The following is an 18,858-nucleotide window of genomic DNA, read 5'->3' as shown; positions in this document are numbered from 1 at the left end:
ATTTTTTTTTTCAATAACACAGCACCAACTCTCTGCTCTAAACAGTTTTACAGCATATACAGTCCCATTTCAGTGAGCTTAATGTAAAATGCTGTGTTACCATAAAACCTGGAATCTCTGAATATCAGGGAAGCTGGCCAGAGTTGCTGTGTAATTAACGGTACGTGCCTAAATTAAATCCTAATTATGACAAGCCTTTTTGTGATTTTCATGTAAGTTGGCAATTTCAGTTAGACTGCAGGGGAATCGAGTCTTTAACCACATCAAGATTCACAACTTTATTGAAAGTAAAAACCTGAAACTCACCCTACTCTTGTAAAGAAAATATCTATTTCTTGTCCCCAAAAATGTGTTAATGGATAGTATGGTACCCTATACATCCTCTGCTAGCAAGTTTGTCTTCATTGCCTCGTTCTACACATGCACTGATGTACATCTGTTGAAGTCCTATTTTTTTCTTTCTAATCAAGGTGCAACTTTTTCATCCTTGGACTCACTGGTTTGAAGGAGGCTGGAGGAATTGACAGGATTGTGGTCTGTTCTATAGAAAGGATCAGTTTTGGGGAAGAAGAATTTGAGTTTTGATCTCTAGTAGTCTTACTATATTTAATGTTGTCCAAGGGCTTGTAACCAGACAAGTGTTCTATAAAGCACACTTAAATAAACATTGATGAAAGCGTGTCTTGCGATCCTCTGCATGTCCATGAGCTATTGAGAGGTGACACAATTGTAATGTCACACCAGGATATTATCTGACAAATTGGGGGAGTTGTTCTTAAGCCAGAAAGATTGAATCATCAGGTTCCTTTTAACCTCTCACAAGTTAGTGGTGTTGGCCTTATTTGAACTGGTGGCTGAAAGGTAAGAGATTGCATCCCTTTTTTTAATTGCAGTTTTGCTTTAGTTAACAGCACTTTGATGTGCTTCTCTGTGCTCTTAACTATTTAAAACAAAAACCCCTGCATTGTTCTTCCTCCTTTGCTTCCTTACCATAATTTGTCACACTTACATTAACACACTTTCTGATAGGCTCTTTACTTTGATACTTAAGGCTTTTCAATGGGAACTATGATAAAATGGAATTTCTCTTATGTTAGAATAAGAGTTTTTTTCTTTTCCTCAGTAAAATAATTGAATTATGTTGGTAGATGGAAAAGCAGCAGTCTAAGGATTCAGGAATTACGGTCTTTTTTTCTCCCTGCCTCAAAGAAGCTCTTATTACAGTTAATTGTAATATTTGATTATTGATGGTATAAATGCAAGTGATCCTGTCACACTATTAGCCATTAGACTTGTTAACTTTTACTAGGAATAAAAAGTAGGTTTCAGCAAGTTGAGCCAAGTGTTGTACTTACATATTTCTGGTCTCAGAATTATCCAGATTACTTTTTATACATTCTTCCATGCTTGTATACTGGCTGTGCTTGTGGTTCCTTTCACCTGCTTTTTAATGCTTTTTCTCCTAAATCCCCCTCAGGGCTCCTCTTATCTTGATTCCTTGTGTTTTATTTGGTTGGGTTTGGTTTTTGGCTTGGTTTGGTTTTTTGATTTGTTTGTTTTTTGATCAATTTTCCTAGTTATGGTTCTTCTCTTTTGTATTTCTTTTTCATTCCCAAAGTGTCCCTTGATCGTCTTGGAAAGTTTAGGAAGCTTGTTAGTTGTTTTTTCTCCAGCTCAACAGCTCAGTGCATTTGCCTTTTTGTACTGCAGTTTTAGAGGGGATCCTTCTTGTCTAAAGCAGCAAGTAGAGAAGAGTGCCCCTTTTACTTCTTTGGTTGAGAGGCTTATATATTTCCGAGAATATTCTGAGAATAAGACAGAAGAGTTTTTAAATTAGTTGATCTTGTGTAGTTTTCCTGTCTTTGCCAAGCAAACATTTGGTGTTGCAGAAATGCAATTTGTATTCAAGCAAAGAGCTGCAAGAGTTTCAACCAACCTGGTGGTTGTTCATTTGTACTTTGCATGTAATGAGCATGAGGCTGTATCTGTAGTAGGATGTTACAGAAATGGCAGGAGATGGGGCAGAGATAGTTCATGGGATCACACAATTCCAGGAGTAAGAGGAAAATGCAACTGTGTCTCCCAATGAATTAAAACATGAATTTAGGCAGCAGTGGCCTCTGTAGCATTTACAGTGTTCATACAGTCAGATTTCAGAAGGCTCCAGAAGGCTGTTTTGAACATCATAAGAAGCTGAACTTCACAAGCCATTGCTTTTAAAATATATACATATACAGATGCACGTGTTTGTGTGTGTATATATTTAAAAGCAGCCCTGACCTTCCCACCAGCCTTCTAAAAGTAAGCAAGAGCAGGCCTTTTTCCTCTGAGATGAAACTTGCTGTAGATTCTTAAGGAGAAAATTAATCCTAATGAATGAAGTCTAATTTAATGTCTCTTTAAAATTCTTTTTATTTTACAGAGCTATCTGAAATTGAACCCAATGTCTTTCTTCGACCTTTTCTGGAAGTCATCCGTTCTGAAGACACTACAGGTCCCATAACTGGATTGGCTCTCACCTCTGTGAATAAGTTCCTCTCATATGCACTAATAGGTATGTTATGTGACTTCCTGGGATTTACCAAAATGCCAGCCAAATGTATCTCTGTGAGCCGTGTCTTTGGCCAGGATACATGCTTGCAGTCTTAGTGTGGAGATCAGGGGAATAGGAAAATTGTCATTTACACTGGGGAAATAGGCACCTGCAGTTTCTTAATATCAAATTGGCTGATCTTTCATGTCACTCCAGAATGTCTGGAGATGGAGCCAAAGCTTCTAGTCTGCCCTGACTGCTGTGTGTGCTTATGGCCTGCTGCAGGACTGTGGTGGGCACCAGCTGCTTTTTAATGCCATCCGAGCAAAAGGCCCAGGGAGGGGACAATACCAGCTTGGATTACAATGTTGTAACATACAGAAATGCAGTAGGATTTATTTAGTTTTGTGGACTAATATTTCTGCTCTAGAGTAAGGATGGTTTTTTGCCTGGTCTCAGACCTTATCCAGTGGCGTGCTGGTACTCTTCACTTGCCACAGTTGTCATGGTAGAGACAGTTTTGCTGCTGCCCAGACTTTCAAATTTGCACATTCTCCTTTGTATCTGTGAAAAGCTAATAATGTGCATGTGGTCAGTTCCCATGGCTCAGCTGGCTTGTAACTCATTAGCTGGCTTTCTGTCTGCCATCAGTGTGTCATCCTGTTGTTAGTGGTGCTCGATTTTTCTCTGTAAGTTGTCAGTACTTTCTGATCATACCTGTGTGAATTACAAAACTTATCTATGTTTGTTTATATGTAGTCTCATTTGAAGAAAATCATTTTACCATTATTCTTTTCCCCTCAAGTTCAGATTTCTCAGTTCTTTTTCTCCCTCACATTGTAAGTGAACACTATGGAATTTTTGGTACTGTTGTTTTAAATATTTCATTATTTGGAGTTAAGAAGTTAGAGAAAGAAAGGGCTTTATGTAGGTGCAAACCACTTTTGTGAGAAAGACACAGAATTAAAATGAGCAAAAATGGAGACTTTCAGAAAAAAATGTTAAGAGTTGGGTGAAAATTTAGTGTATTTAGACATCAAATTTTGGGCAGCACTTGATATAATTAAGTGGCAAAAATATAACTAGAATGATGCAATATGACGTAACTTCCTAGGACAATGAAGAAATTTTCACAAATAAGCCTGTAAAGCATGTGCCTCTGAAGGATTAAGCAATAATGCAAAATATATGACTTTTCAGCATTAGAAGGAGGGATGGACTCTTCGTCTGGGCTTTTATGCTCTATGTGGGATCAGAACATCAGGCTTGTATCACATGTCCGGGCAAATGTCTGCACAGGCAACCATCTATAAATACTTGATTTGAGGCAGAAACAGGAAAAAATGTGGTTAAGAATTTGTAGCCTTTCTCTAGCTACTTGTTGTTTAGAATATTAATTGGGTCACTCCAGCGAGAGTGCATCCCTGTAACTGTTGGTGACTGTGTGTCTTTGTAGCAGTCAGTGGAAAAGCCTCTCTGCCTGGCTTTTTTGTGGAACAGAACCTGTAATCTGAGACCTTCGCTGTTGCTTCAGGTGACATTCAGAGCAGCCTTGTCCTTTGTGCTGCTCCAGATACCAGTGAGGCTGGGATTAGTGGTGCTGACTGAACATCTGGCTAGGGTTGTGTTGTTAAATTAAAGCTTTTTGGTCTTATAATTTCTTTTTTGTAATATGAGACTAAAGGTAGTATAAAGACTGTTTGCCTAAAGATAGTAAAAGCTTAAAACTGTTTTTAACATACAAATCTGTTTCAAACTATATGGAACAAGAGAGAAGGATGCTGGCACAACCACGGTGGGGAAATTGCAGTGTGGCAGACACTTTTGGTGCATTTTGGGGCTGCGTAACTAACAGGTGAAAACAGCACTTTTAAAAAAAGTGACATTAGCTCTGTCTGTGAGTGGTTGGCTTTTGCTGTACACGCTGGGTCAAAAACCAGGGTACAGTGAAAGGGCCAAACTCCTCTGATAAATATCTATGTTTAAAATGGCTTTCTTTTCCCATTTCCAAAGTATTTGATTGCTAATCCTTGTGCAGTCTCATTGTTTTTCTTATTCTGTCACACGTCAGCAGGTAGTTATCTGTCTCCTTTTTAGCCCAGTATTGCTGAAGGGTATGTTTTAAAACCAGTTAGAAAAGAATAATTCTTGAGTAGGCTTTGAGACTTCAGATCTCTAGTAGTCTGAATTGCAAATTCAGTAATGGTATAGTGTGCAATCACAGCTCAGTTAGATAAAATGACTTGATATCCACCGTTTTGGTAGCAATAGTTACCCTTACAGTGATTATCCTCTGCTCTAAGTGCTGCTTCTACAGGAGTTTTAGTAGATAAATTACATAGTAACTTTTAAAGTACTAGAAAACTGTGTGACAATACTAAACTCCCATTGATTTTTATCCCTCAGATTAGTTATTTCCTTGCTCAGCAGTTTTACAGTATCTAGTGAGCTGTCAGCCTATTTGATGAGTTCAGACCTTAGCTATTGGAAGACTAGGGGCTAAATTTCAGAACTGGGGTTTTCTGTATTTTCCTCAGAAAAGGTGTGTGCTCTTTTTATTGTCACAGTGTGTCCACAGCAACTTCTGGCTCTATTTCTAAAGTTAGCTTTCCGGGATGTTCCTGAAAACTATGTATCTGTAAGTAAGTAGTTGTTGCTCAGCTTCCAGTGAGATGACTTGCTGTTTAGGGAATTTAAAGCTTGTTCTCCTGTCTACCTTCTTGTCTCCTTGGTGATTTATTTTAGTTCCATTAAAGGTAGTACTGAACAGCCTTCTGGCTTTCCTGGAGCCTGGATTTTCTGATTTCTGCTTGTTCTTTTGCCCACCTGATGTGTATATCTAGATGAGGTCTCTAGATCTTTGCATTGTAGGTGGCAATTTTGAAACTGGTGTTTTGGTCATACAAACTTCTTTTTGTTAGTGATTCTGAGCAGACATCGACATATCTTTCTGTACTGTTTTCTCACAAGGGAACAAAGAAGCGAGTTGATTTTTTTCTGTATCTTGTTTCTGCAAAGTAGAAGTATCTGTGCTTTTAATTGAACTCAAGAGGCTTTATAAATTGACCTGAATTTGCAGAGCTGTTGCAGGGAGCCAGAACTGAAGTAGTCAGGCGTGATGTGTGTTGAGAGAGAGGTGTTGAAGGTAGGGGCTAGAACAGTGAAGCAGTACTCATAGATCTGTTAAAGAAGCATATGTGCAACTTGCTTGCATTTCCTTTTCACACAAACTGTTTATCCATAACTACGACTATCCCTAAGCTTAGAGCAACTCACACCTACTAGAAGAGGTGACAGTGAAGTGAATCTGTGTGTTCTGTCTGTGGGAGCCTTTTCTGCAGCAAGTGGCTTTTTCCTCTTGATTCCCACTTGGCTGCTTTCCACTGTAGTTGTTGAGATTGGTTAACAGTAATGCTAACGTAGGTGCTGGCGTTGTAACACCGCTGGTCTTTGCCTAATTTAATTAAGACGATTCAGAATGGTCCTACATCACCATCGGTGGCTTAAGCTATTATTTCCTTTTATGAATAAGAGTGCATGAGACACCAACATCTGACCGATTTTACTGCCTCTGGTAGAAAAGTGGTAGCTTCTAACAGGATTATAAGCCATTATTGAAGGTACACAGAGAACTGCCTTTGACAGCCAGGCCTCTTACCAAATGCTTCCCCCTATCAGAGTTTGGTATCCTGTTGGGTGGTGCTGCTGAACCAGGTAAAAAATGACTAGCTGGTCTTAGAACAGACTCCTTGATAGATCAGTGAGGTTTGCCTAGCAAACCAGGAGAGGAATTCACTCTCAGGTATGCAAGATGTGTGTGTGAACTATGTCATAAGTAGATAAGCTCTGCTCTTTATAGAGATGTGTAAGAGATGGTGAAGTGCTGTTCCTATGCAGAGTTATGGGATTCTGAAGTACACTGGTGACAATTTAGTTTTATGCAGCTACTAGAAGTTTCTTATCCTGCAGCCCCTCAGAATCCCCACAGCATAGTGGAGGCTGCTCTGTTTCGACCACAATAAAGGCAGCTTTCTTTAATAACTAGGGCTTAGCCCTTCCTAGGTGTGAATGTTAGTGGAGTCAAAGAGGGAGTCTGCAAAGCTTCTCTGCAAAGTATACAAGGTCTTGCTTGATTCCTTTGTCAGCTTTATTCTTGCTGGAGTTCAAGAGGCCCCATTGCCAATTAATGAGGTATTAACCAGTGTTTAGGTTGTCTCCTTTCTTGTCTAATGACTGTTTAGGTAAGAGGGTATCAAGATTCTTGCCCAGTGCCATATTTTTAAGTGAGAATGAAATCAAAGCTAGAGGCAGCTTTTCTGAAGCCACTGTAATGTAGCACAAGATACAGTTACTAACAACAATCTCATCCTAAATATTCTCTCAACTGCACCATTGTTTGTAGCTACAAAAGACTGAAACAGAGAGAAGGAGCCTTGATGAGTGATTGAAGCGGGAGGCCTGCAACTCCGATATCTCAACTGTGATTCTGTCTGTCTGCTGTTTTCTCTGGGGAAAGCTACTGGTCCATTCCTTCCCAGCTTTTATTCCTTGGGAAGGATGTAGAACAAGAAACAATTTTCCCTTCTCAATCTAGTGGAACCTGTTTGGCATTTTCTTCTCGTGAGAGTAAATTTTAGGTTCCCTATGTTTGAGCGCTTTTTCTTTTTTTATTCCCAAGGAGGAACTGAATGCATTTAACAGCTGATTGTGGTATAGATAAGGGAACAGGACACAGTCTTAGAAGTTAATATCTAATAACATACAGAACCAGTAACAACTGAATTGTAATTATTTTCTTTGTTAGGTTACATTTTTTTACAAATATAGAAAAACTTAATAAAGTCTTTCTGAAAGCTCCCAGTTAGAAAACCTTTCTGCTACTGGGACATGAGTTTTGCTCTTGTAGGGTCAACTCCTGCAAGTCACACAAATTAAGGAAGCAGAAGGCCACACAGTATCTCCGTGTAGATGTCTCCCCACAGAGGTGGTAGGCTGTAGGCGGCTGTTCCCTGACCCATATTTTTATTCTGTTATTCAGATCCCAGCCATGAGGGCACAGCGGAGGGTATGGAGAACATGGCAGATGCTGTCACTCATGCCCGATTTGTGGGCACAGATCATGCGAGCGATGAGGTTGTCTTGATGAAAATCCTACAGGTAAGTGGAGAGAAATGGTAATTACCATAATGGTTGCTGCCTGTTGTGGAACATATCCTGTTACATGGAGATGAAGAGGAGGGAGCAGTGTTTTGACTCTGTAGGAGCTTAGTGACAGACTTTATTTTTAAACAGATGGCTCATATACCTGTGGTAAAAGCTTTTCCAAATGAAAATAATTAAAAGCTTAAATTAAATGATTTTAAAATTAGGGGCTTGATAATGTGGTAGTGTTGATAATCCTACCTTGGTCTGTGTTAGTGGGGAGTAAATTAAGCGTATGGAGCTCTGAAACTTATTTTTGAGAAAAGATCTTTGTAGAGACAAACCTATGAACTGTATACCTCTTTTGTCTGTGTACTTTTGAGCAGATACCTAGTTCCTCAATTTAAATATTGGGTAGCATGCAGCATATCAGGCCTCTTTTAGAAGTGGGTCAGGAGATCATTCTTGTCTCCTAATGGGCTTCTTGTGCACAGCATTCAGTTTGAAATGAGTCCTGGAGAACCCTTAGGTTTTCTGCTCACGGCAGTCTTTCTTGAGGAAACCAACCTTCTCTTGGAAATGCATGCAAGTGTCATTGTACTGTGGTACATATGGGTGCTGTTCTTTGCAGGTGTTGAGGACCTTGTTGCTCACTCCAGTGGGAGCCCACCTCACCAATGAATCCGTGTGTGAGATCATGCAGTCCTGTTTCCGCATATGCTTCGAAATGAGGCTCAGCGGTAGGTTTGCTCATGCTTCTGCACCTAAGAAATGATCAGGTTTCCTCAGCACTAACTAGTTCTGTTGTAGAAGATGCATCCATGGAAAGCTGCTGAGCCTTATATTATTGTGTCTTTCTACAACTTCATGGAAAATTTGTAAGGCGCTCACCGTACAACTTTGGGCTGCTCTTTTCCCCAGCTGTGTGGCGCCACCGTGTGATGCCGTGACCATTTGCAGCAATGCGGTGTTGGAGCTGGTTTTAATAAATTTGCCGTAATCTCTGTAAACAAGACTCGGAGGGGAGTCTGCTTGAAGAAGCCTCTTGATAATATCACACTGAGTAATGACACCTGTGTTATTTGTTTTTGTCTTCGCAGAGTTATTGAGAAAATCTGCAGAGCACACTCTGGTCGACATGGTGCAGCTGCTCTTCACAAGGTAAACCTGCTTGTGTTTGCCTCAGCATTGCCAAGATGGCCCTCTAAGGACAGAAGGATTCCACACTTCCACTTAAGGGCCCTCAGAAAAATCATCCAAAATGGTCATTATTTAGAGGTGGAAGGGGATGAAGGATTTGGCACTTTTCTCTTGGGTGACCCTGTCAGACTGCAGGGAGACAGAGGTAGAGAAGGTTGCCTGGTTTGAGGTGTCCTTTGAGGAGAGATGGACAGCCAAGTAATGAAGAGCTTTAGGATAGAGAACCAGTTTGAGGACAGAGAATGCAAACTTCACTGAAAAAAAGTGCTCTCTTCAGAATAGAAATGATGTTGAATAGCCACATGTTGATTTCAAGATGAGAGCTTTGACCTCACGTATCAAAGAGAATTTTTAACTCTTGAAGTCATGTGTCCTGAACAAATGTTCTGCCCTTTTCAGCCCCCTTCAGGTCATTAAGATTACTTCTTTTGAACTCAAGTAAGTTATTTAGCTTCAAAACTGTTTCTCCAAATAGTGAAATAATCATAGACTTTCTCTGGGTATTGTAAAAAGGAAATGTGCAGATACAGAAATACTTCTAGGAGAAAAGGATTGTAGTAAAACTGGCAGCTTCTGAAAAGTGTCATATCATGGGTTTTTTCCATTGTCACACTCGATTCCAGTAGGAGCTCAAGTGCACTGGATGAATGTGGAGCAGAGTCAGAATCAATCTCATCAAAGAGGAGAGACCACATTACTTTTTCTCAAAATACATATATGAATTTTACTTGGTGCTTATTCATTACTTACTGTGTATCTTCTCCTCTATCCCTCTTGATAAGTCTTGGAGACACCACCACCATCTGTGCCTGTGAACAGGGATAGAGAAGCAAGGCAGAGGCGACAACTGCAGGGTTGGTTTGGTCATCTTGCTTTCCAGAAAAAGAAACAGCCAAAGCTGTGCTCTAAGGCTTTTTTCTCCCTTAGCAAGTAAAGATAGAATTGTAGTAAATGAACAGAAGGGAGAGCAGAGTGTGTGGAGTTGTAGAGCTGTATGAATTGTCACTTGGTAGCACATTTGAGGGCAGTCTGCGTCATTCTGAGATGGGAACTGCTTATCTCAAAGCATTCAGCTTAAACTTATACCCACTGTGCGCCACAACTGTGTTTGTATGATGCAGGACAGAAGACAACTACTGGGGTTTCTACAAACTCAAAGAAAAGAATTTCCATGACTAGTAATAACATGTACACTGCAAGAGTCCTGCTGTGGATGACACTGGCTCAGCAGTTGGTTTCAGCAGCATCAGAGAAACTTGTTTTGAACAAATATAATTAGTCCACTGCTGAAAACATACCCTAAAGGAAAATAAACTGTACTTACATGACATGAAAATCAATATAGAAAAAGTGCCATTAGTATTAATAGCATGCAAAGCACCTCTCATCTATACTTGTGTGGGGTTTTTTACCCTCAGCAGGTTTTGTCAGAAAAACAAACTAGGAGCATCTCTTTTTGTGGAGAAAACCTAATTTTGTTTTTCTAGTATCTGCAGTATCTGCTGGAAAGACCAGCCTGTTTCTTTCCCCTTCTTGTTAACCCAGGTAAGCTTACGTATTTTGGCTTGTTCTTTATATTTCAGGTTGCCTCAGTTTAAGGAAGAGCCTAAAAGCTACATGGGAACGAACATGAAGAAGGTAAGACTCAGCACTGTGTTGACTGTTCTGCTCATGTCTTGGGCTTGTGCTCCTCTCTATATTGTTTGTTTTCACACTTGTATTTCTTTGTTCCTGCAAGTCCCTAGTTCACTGAAAGAGCATGTTTAATGGACATAGCTTTGTTAATTCTGTGGGATTAAGCCCAGTAGCAAATCTTGTTAATGATATTGCTGCCTAAGTGAGACAGTCTGGATTCTGGGAACAGCCATCAGCTGCTCTGGGCTAGAAAACCCCAGCAAATTATGGGACCTGATGGTGACATTGTCTAGTTATTTGCTGTCTTCTGCTCTCTCTCCAGCTTCTTTCTCTTCATTCTTCATTCACTGCAGGTCTAATACTGAGCTCTCAGGATATATTTGTCCAGGTCCTTGTGTGTAGAAAGGAAACTTTTGGAGGCTGGTGAAACAGCATGAAGGCATTATGAAATTGGGCTATTGCCAAAAAAGCTTTGGTGGATTTCACTACATTGTGTAGTGAAAACCTTAGTTCACATGGTCAATGCCATCTATTAGCAGCCAAATCAAAATAGACTCTTTTTTTATCTTCCTTTCCCTAAATGCACAATTTTCTGAGGTTATAATGCCACAATCTTACTTGATACAGTGAGGGTTTTAACAGCTGGATTCAGTATTTCAAATACCATGATGTGACCTTATATGATTATTAATGTAATGATTTCTTAGATGGAGGGAGGTCCTCTTGAGGAACCTCCATATCTACTTCTATATTCTTTATCCTCCATATGAAGAATGTCAATAAATGTAAAGGATTCTACTATTGAAAGCAACAGAATGGGAAGAAGAGTGCTAGAGAAGAAATAACTGTCTGAACTTAATGCTGAATATACTTTTTATAACTTCCACTCTGTTTTTATTTTAATGAGTTGAGAAAAGGGGCAACATAGGCAAATGTACATTTTAGAGCCAGTATAGCAGTATGTTGAGAGATTGAATGCTTGGCTGTAGGAATCTGAAACTAGCCTGGGGCTTTACTTCTTGTATAGTAACCTAATGACTGCTTGTTTTCCCTTGCTGTGGGAGAACAGTCACAGGATTTGTGATGATGATGGGCTGGCCTAAGGAAAGCTAAAAGAGATCAGGTGTAAAGTGAAGGTGACTGAATTTAGGAAGGCTACGCTACCCTTACCGAGTGATGGCTGCTCCCAGCTCGGTTAAGTGATGCTCTGTTGTGTTCTGTGCAGTTCCTTGTACTGTCTCTTCGCTGTGCATGCCAGGAGTCTGCCCTGCAGCCTTGCACTCTGCCAGGTTATTCTTCTCTTTGGGTTTATTTTGCTTTGTTTAAACCATGCATTTGCCTATCTTTCACAGATTTCTTCATGTCTCCTCAACAAACTGGAGCTAAGTAGTGGGGAACAGGCCAAAGCCCTGAACCAATTAGAGAGGGTATTGCTCTTTAAGAACCTGAAGGTCTCTCTCTCCCTTCTCCCTTCTTACCTTATTCCCCTCTTCCTTCTCTTGTAAACACCACTTGAGAGATAGTTACGTTGTGTGCAGCAAATCTTCCTCCACTCATTTGACACAGCATGGCTTTTGGGGACAGTGCATGCCATGGTTGCTTTGCAGTGTTGTGGCTGCAGCTGGTGCAGGCTTGGGAGGGAGAGACCCTTGTTTTACTGAAGCATTCAGTGTCTTGGTGAGTGCCACCTACGATACCCTCACGGCATCCTCTGAAGGAGTGGGAGGGCATGGGTGAGATTTGACAGTAAAAGAACAAAGAAAAGAAACATAAAAAAGTGTAGATTGGTCTCTGAAGTCTCGAGTGTTGCGTATCCTAGCTGTTCATCTTGGTTATAGATGTAGCAAATATACCTGAGGAGTCTGTTGACCCAGCGTGCCTTAAAATTTTTTACTCAAGGTGAATCTCTGAGCTTTGTTACTTGGTACAGAGCCACAGAGTTCAATGCTCTCTAAAGCTTTTTTGAAAGAAACTGCTGTACATTTTCAACATTTTAGGCCACGTTTCTGCTGAAATTAACTTTGTTTCCCAGCACAGTATTTGTTAATGGGGTATGAGTGGGGCTGAAATGATTTACAAAATGTGTTAATCCCTGCTAATTCCCCCCAAAAATACTTCTAAAGAATTACTGTAGCCTGCAGATTATTGGGTTTGGACCAGTTATAGAAACCCTGAAAAACTAACTTAGATGGGACCCTTCTCAGTTTTCCATGTTGATTCATAAAGTTAATGTAGCTTTAGTTCTTGTCTCCCATTAATATTATTTGGTCCAAACAGAGTTGAACAGAATATTTAGAAATGCTGTTCTTTGTCCTGTGCCTAGGACAAAATAGTTATCCAAACAGCACAGTTTGAAAAGACAGTGGCTGAAGACTTCCAGATTTATGCAGAGTTATGCAGAAGAACATGCTACAAAATGTTTCCCTTTGCAACAGAACATTGGGTTCTGCATTGGGTCAGGAGGAACCTAAATCTGAGTTTTCAGAGATTTTGGGGGTGGACTGTGTTCATAGTTGCCTAAGAAGCATAAATACATTTCGCCAAATAACCTTCATTAGTTGTTGCAGTACAGGTAGGTATATAAGTGAGATGACTGGACTGCATTGGTGTCTCCAGGACTTGGATCATGGACTGCGTTCTCTCTGCATGCTTTTGTGTCTTGAACGCTACTTGGTGTGCTGACCAGTTCCATGCTGCATCTAGAATGAACTCATGTTTTAGTATAATCACTTTAATTACTAATCATTGGCCCCTGCCCTTTTCTCTTGAGGCTTACAGTATCTTATGGAAAAACAAACGAGTACAGGTAAGGTGACTTGTAGAAAAATGAGATTCACAGACCCTTTAAAAAGAATCTTGTAGTATTACATTTTTCTTCACCTTCCTAGACCTTAGCTAGGGTTTTATTGTTAAAACCTCATCTATCAAAGGAAGCATTTGGAATCTTTTAATTTTTTTCTTCTGAAATTTTGTGTACATTTCTTTATCCAAAGGTAACTCATATAAATGTAATTGAATTTGTATTGCGTTCCATGATGAAAGAACAGTAGCTCTGAGCTCCCTCTATACTCTGATTTTTAAAGAATATTTTTTAAATACTAACTTAAGGTAGTTTTTACTGTCAAAAGTACAAGCTTAATCTAATTTCAAGGACATTGATAATTAGAAAACTAATGCAACTATAATATCACTGAGCATTGTAGAGGGAAGGAGAGTTTTAGATTATGTTTAAGATTCAGGATATGTTAATGATCTAATAAATGCTATTTAGCTGCTGCATTTAGTCAAGAAGGCAACCTTGGGTTTAAGATCTCAGCCTGTTAACAGTACAACCAAGCTTTCTAGTGAAATCAGGAAATGCCTTGAAATTTAAGGTAAAAACTGCTTTAAAAATAGTTCCTTTAGTCAAAGGCAAACCATAGAAGTGTTTTTTACATTTTTTGTACAAATGTTAAAAGCAAGGAGTCACAGGATTGTTACCTTTTAATTCAAAACAAAATCCAGAAAGAAAGATGTTACTTTGCTGTCCTTTGATACATGCATTGTTTTAGAATTCCCAAATTCAGTGTTTATTTGTTAAAACAGGATATAGCCTCTTGACAATGAAACATTTTGATTAAGCATTTCTGTTTGCTTTTTCAAATTTTTTAAACCTATGCAGTGGTTTGCTACAATGGAGCAAAAGAAGATAGCAAAACTAAAAAAAAAAAAAAAAAAAGGAGAGAGGGCAAAATTATATGGGAGGTAGTCCTAGGTAATTCTAATAAAAGGATACTTGTTTGTGTAGATTGCAGAGTACTGGATGGTGTGAGATGGAGAAGATATATTGGGTAATCTCACCTTCCTCCTCCTCCCAAAAAAACCCCAAAAAACACTACAACAAGAAAAAAAACACCTAAAAAGCTCAAATAAACTTAGATTCTGGTCTAAATGCTTTGTACTTTGATTGAATTCTTTAAAAAATCAAGTGAGTCATCTTGCGTGCCCGAAAAAAAGGTTTCCCATCTATGTGAAGTTGTTGTGACTCAGTCTCTGAAAGATGGCACAGGTTCATCAAGATGATGACAGGGGGGCCTTTGTCTTACCAACCTCAAGAGGAGGAATCTTGAGGGTTAAAACAAAGCACAGGACAATCACTAAGAGTGGATTTTGTGTCTGAGAAAAAGTGCTTTTTTGAAAGGACTAGTGTTGAACTGAGATGGTATTTGGAGTCATGTGAAAGGGGAGATTAGAAATATTAATTAAATTGTCAGCTTGAATCTTCTGATAGAATGGTCCAAAAGTTACATGTTTCTCAAGAGCATGACTTGAGGGTAAAAAGGAACGGTGCTGACATGGGTAGCCCATATCAGTATCTTGGCTCCATTTTGCTGATTCAGTTTTGCATCCTGCTGCAAGTAACTTTCAACCTGCCAAATAATGGCAACAGGATTTAGTAGCTAGAAGTGAAGTCTTTTGTTTTGAAATTCTGTGAAACAGACTTTGATGGGTTTAACACGTAATGCTTCTGGGTTTTCTTCCTACTTGAAGTAGTTTGGTACAATGAACCATAAATCTTCAGATCTTATTTTATAAGTTCCTGAAAAGGGAGAAAAAAATAATATGGCTATTTCTAGAATAGTTGATGGGTAAAACTATCTGATCTAATTTGCTGGTTAAGCCTTTAGTGAATAAAACTTGATATTTAAGGCTCAGAGAGATTTTAGAAATCGGCAAGAATCAAAGATAACACATATTTTATATAGCCCTATGAAGTAGTATATAGGAAAGCTGACAATTTTTATATGATAGGATTGTGATCCATAAGCATTGTAAAACATTTTGAAATCTACCAAATTTCATTTTTAACTGTGTGCTTGTCACATGAGTGTTTATCAGAAGAAGTGGTTTAGAAGAAGATTGTTGCTGCAAAATTTGGAAGAAATAACAAGCAGCAAAGTAATTCTGAATCTGTTAATTAACACGCTCAAGGAAACTGTAGCATAGCTAAAACGTGGGGATTAGTCATCAGACAAATACAGTTTGGTGCAAAGAAAAGTTACACAAAAGGTTTACTGCACTGGGACATAACATTTTCACAAGCTTTGTTTAAACGAGAAGAATTACAGGCCAAGGCTCCATAAAGCAAGTTAGAATTCTACCTGGAAAATGGAAAGTGAAGGAAAACCGGTAGCGGATCCTAGAAGGTTTATTGGCATTTAAGAGAAGTAGTAGCTGAAAGGAGGGAAGTTGCAGGAAAAGGAAGATACTAAGGAATATAACTGTCTTCTATATAATTTAAATCTGATTCTAGGAATATAGGAAATAAGGAATATTATAGGCTAAAATAAAACTTAACTGTGATAAATTTACAAAGTAGAATACCAAATAGGGTCTGGTACTGAAACTTGCTGAATAGTTTCCACTATGTGCAAAGTACCTATTCAGTGCTTAAACTTGCACCCAAACTGAAGAAGTCTGACAGCATCAGAAAAGCTGACTGCAGCTACCAAACACAGGAGTAGGTGCTGTCCTGCACTTGGAGGAACTTATTTCATAAGGAACCTGTTTTCAGGCTTGCCGTTACCTTTAGCCATGTAAATAAATATCATACTGTTTTAGGAACTTCTGGAGCATCTGCAAGCCTGAAATAACAGCACTCTGCAGCAAGTGCCACACAGTCTGCACTGCTCCTGCTGTGTCATTGTTTGTCCAATCAAAGATCTGTATGCGAACTAGAAGTAAGATCCTGGTCAAGAAGGATGCCGAGAGTTAGGTTAGATTTTAGATCTGGAGAAGAGTAATGACAGAAGGCAGGTAAAAGCAGAATAAGGTTTGTTTCTAAATCACTCGGGTGGTATTTGCAATGTGACATGCACCAGCAGCCAGTGAAGTGTTAGAGAAATACTTGTTAGTAGTGAAGGATACCCAGAGGAAAGTGAATGTGGCATTGCTACAAAGATGAAGAGTAAATGAGGCAAGAGATCAGTGACAGAGCTGCGGACTGCAGCGTGGGACTGGGTGCTTGGGCTCCATTCTCAACTTGATATATAGATGGTGAAATTTTAGTTAAGTGTCAAACCTAACTTAGATGCGTTAATTGATGCCCTTTGGAAGTCTGGAAGCTTTGGCAAAAGCAAAGAGATTTGTGATGTGCCTGTAGTTCCAAGAGAATTCTTTATCCTAATTCAAAGCTGATAGGGAACAGGAAGTGCTGTCATAATTGAACTGTTAAGTATATATTATAGCAGAGTAACTGCAGTACATTGTCCCTTGATTCAGGTGTGGACTTATGGCTAATATGTGGGGAGTCAGGGGCTGGTTTGCATGATTTTGAGGTGCTGATTAATTTGTGTGATATATGTAAGTGCTATTGCCTGACTTTGAGGGTTTTGAGATAGCCTTTGTGGGTTGGCTTGGGTAATCCATTATGTTATGTGGTTTTGCAATACTGATATTCTTAATGATTATTGGTTTTCAGTTGAAAATGAGAGCTGGAGGAATGAGTGAATCATCAAAATGGAAAAAGCAGAAGAGATCACCAAGGCCTCCTCGACATGTAACTAAGGTCCCTCCTGTGACAGAACAGTCAGCAGGCAATGCTAGTAATAGCACAGGTAAGTTGAAATCTGTTTCAAGAGACCAGACAGCATCAGTCCTAGAGCTTTTTTTGAATCTTTTATTTCATTTCTCTTAACGTGTTGTTTTGCATTAGTTTTTTTCTGGTAGTTCTCAGTGACTGTAGCAATAAAGCATATCATAGCTTTTCAGGTCCAGGAGAAAGCGTTTTCAGGAAATACGTATTGCTGGAGGAAGGCATGGTCCTGTGGATAACTTGACAGCATTTATCTGCCTTCAGCATACCTCATGAGGGTAGTCTGTACAGAAGGGAATGGGCACCTGCAGAGGTGGCTGAGGTTATGGACAGCCATGTGGTGAGAGGAGTTGGAGGATGCAGCAGATATGTGGAAGAGATTGAGAACAGGAATGCTGGCAACAGGAGACCTAAGGACAACTAGCGACAGGACAAGAGAATATAGTGTTAAGCCTCTCCAGGGCAAGTTTAGGCTGGATATGAGGAACAATTTCTTCACAGAAAGGATGATTAAACATTGGAATGGACTGCCCAGGAAGGTGGTGGAGTCACCGTCCCTGGAGGTGTTTATGGAAAAACTGGATGTGGCACTTAGTGCCATGGTCTAGTTGACATGGTTTTGTTCAGTCAGACTTGATGATCTCGGAGGTCTTTTCCAGCCTAATCAATTCTGTGATTCTGTAAGGGAAATGGAGCTGAGGAGGTTTCCTTTAATAGGAGATTGCTAGCTTAAGTGGCATGTTCCTTCCTGTGTTCCCAAAGTGTTTACCGAAGGGTGTGAGTGTGGTGCTAAAGAGGGAAGAGCAAAGTGTGACTGGAGAAGATATACAGGTAGAACTAAGGGATGTGCAGAATCTTAGATGTCAAAGATGGGAGAATGAACATACCTCTCACTACAGATGCGAAGAGTGAAAGTGCACACACACAGTCCCTGTAATTTGAATAAAGGCTACACTCATTAAGGGACAGGGAAATAGGGGTTGTGCTTATGACTGTTATGGGAAGAATAGAGGCCTTGATATGGTAAGGAGATTTGAAGAGTTATATAGGGAAAAAACAGAGGGAACAGCAAAAGTACCTGAAAGGGGATTGTGTGCAGAAAACTAATGGGTATATGCCTGAATTCTCATTCACATGCTTTGATTCAGCCTGCAGAAGTGATACCATATGTGAGTAGTGCTGTGAGCTTAAGGATGTAATGTTGGGGGCTTCCATATCTTATTGTTGTGTAGGAATAGACTAAATAGTTATAACTTTGTAAACTCTCCTCTGGATGAATGAGTCCCTCTGGCTGCAAAGTACTCTGTCTCTTATGCACTCTACAGTTTGATGGTCAGACATAAACATTACCAGTGAAAGAAAGCAGACAGGAAAATAGAAACAATAGCTATGTAAAAGACCTAGTTCTGACACTTACTCCGTCACAGGAAACTATGTAGTGTGAAAACTCCAAAGTATGTTTTACACTACTGCATGATTGGTGAAAACTAAGGAAATAATAAATATGATCAAATTGCCTATAACTCAGAACATCCATGCAGATGAGAACTTATCTCTACATGAATCATCATTGTATTTAAATTTTCAAATAGGTATTAAAATCTGTCAAAGAGCATTATAACTCCTGTAACATTTCAGAGGGTAAGTCGAGTTGTTTTACAAAACGTTTCATTAACTCTAACCTTGTAGTGTTAGGTAATACATTAATGGTACTTTTTAAGCCAGAATCCTGGCTTAGCAGGTGAAGAAGAAAAGATTGCAAAACTGGTCATAC

At 39.4% G+C, this 18,858-nt stretch overlaps 1 protein-coding gene across 8 annotated transcripts in view; it reads left to right on the top strand.

Annotated features, from left to right (window-relative positions):
- Positions 1-18,858, top strand: part of GBF1 (golgi brefeldin A resistant guanine nucleotide exchange factor 1) — a 105,863-nt gene that overhangs the window by 58,674 nt on the left and 28,331 nt on the right. For 4 of the 8 annotated variants that reach the window (XM_027700183.1, XM_027700182.1, XM_027700184.1 and 1 more), the window contains exons 4-11: positions 2,423-2,554; positions 7,572-7,690; positions 8,307-8,415; positions 8,776-8,836; positions 10,459-10,513; positions 11,863-11,961; positions 13,281-13,316; positions 16,971-17,106. In XM_027700183.1, coding sequence (XP_027555984.1) covers positions 2,423-2,554; positions 7,572-7,690; positions 8,307-8,415; positions 8,776-8,836; positions 10,459-10,513; positions 11,863-11,961; positions 13,281-13,316; positions 16,971-17,106 — 747 coding nt within the window. The remainder of the gene's footprint in view (positions 1-2,422; positions 2,555-7,571; positions 7,691-8,306; positions 8,416-8,775; positions 8,837-10,458; positions 10,514-11,862; positions 11,962-13,280; positions 13,317-16,970; positions 17,107-18,858) is intronic. The other 4 variants (XM_027700189.1, XM_027700188.1, XM_027700186.1 and 1 more) reach the window with 3 other exon arrangements.

Source organism: Neopelma chrysocephalum, unplaced genomic scaffold (assembly GCF_003984885.1).
Source record: "Neopelma chrysocephalum unplaced genomic scaffold, ASM398488v2 Primary Assembly neopelma1_143, whole genome shotgun sequence".
NCBI lineage: Eukaryota > Metazoa > Chordata > Aves > Passeriformes > Pipridae > Neopelma > Neopelma chrysocephalum.
This window is presented reverse-complemented; position numbering and strand designations above follow the sequence as displayed.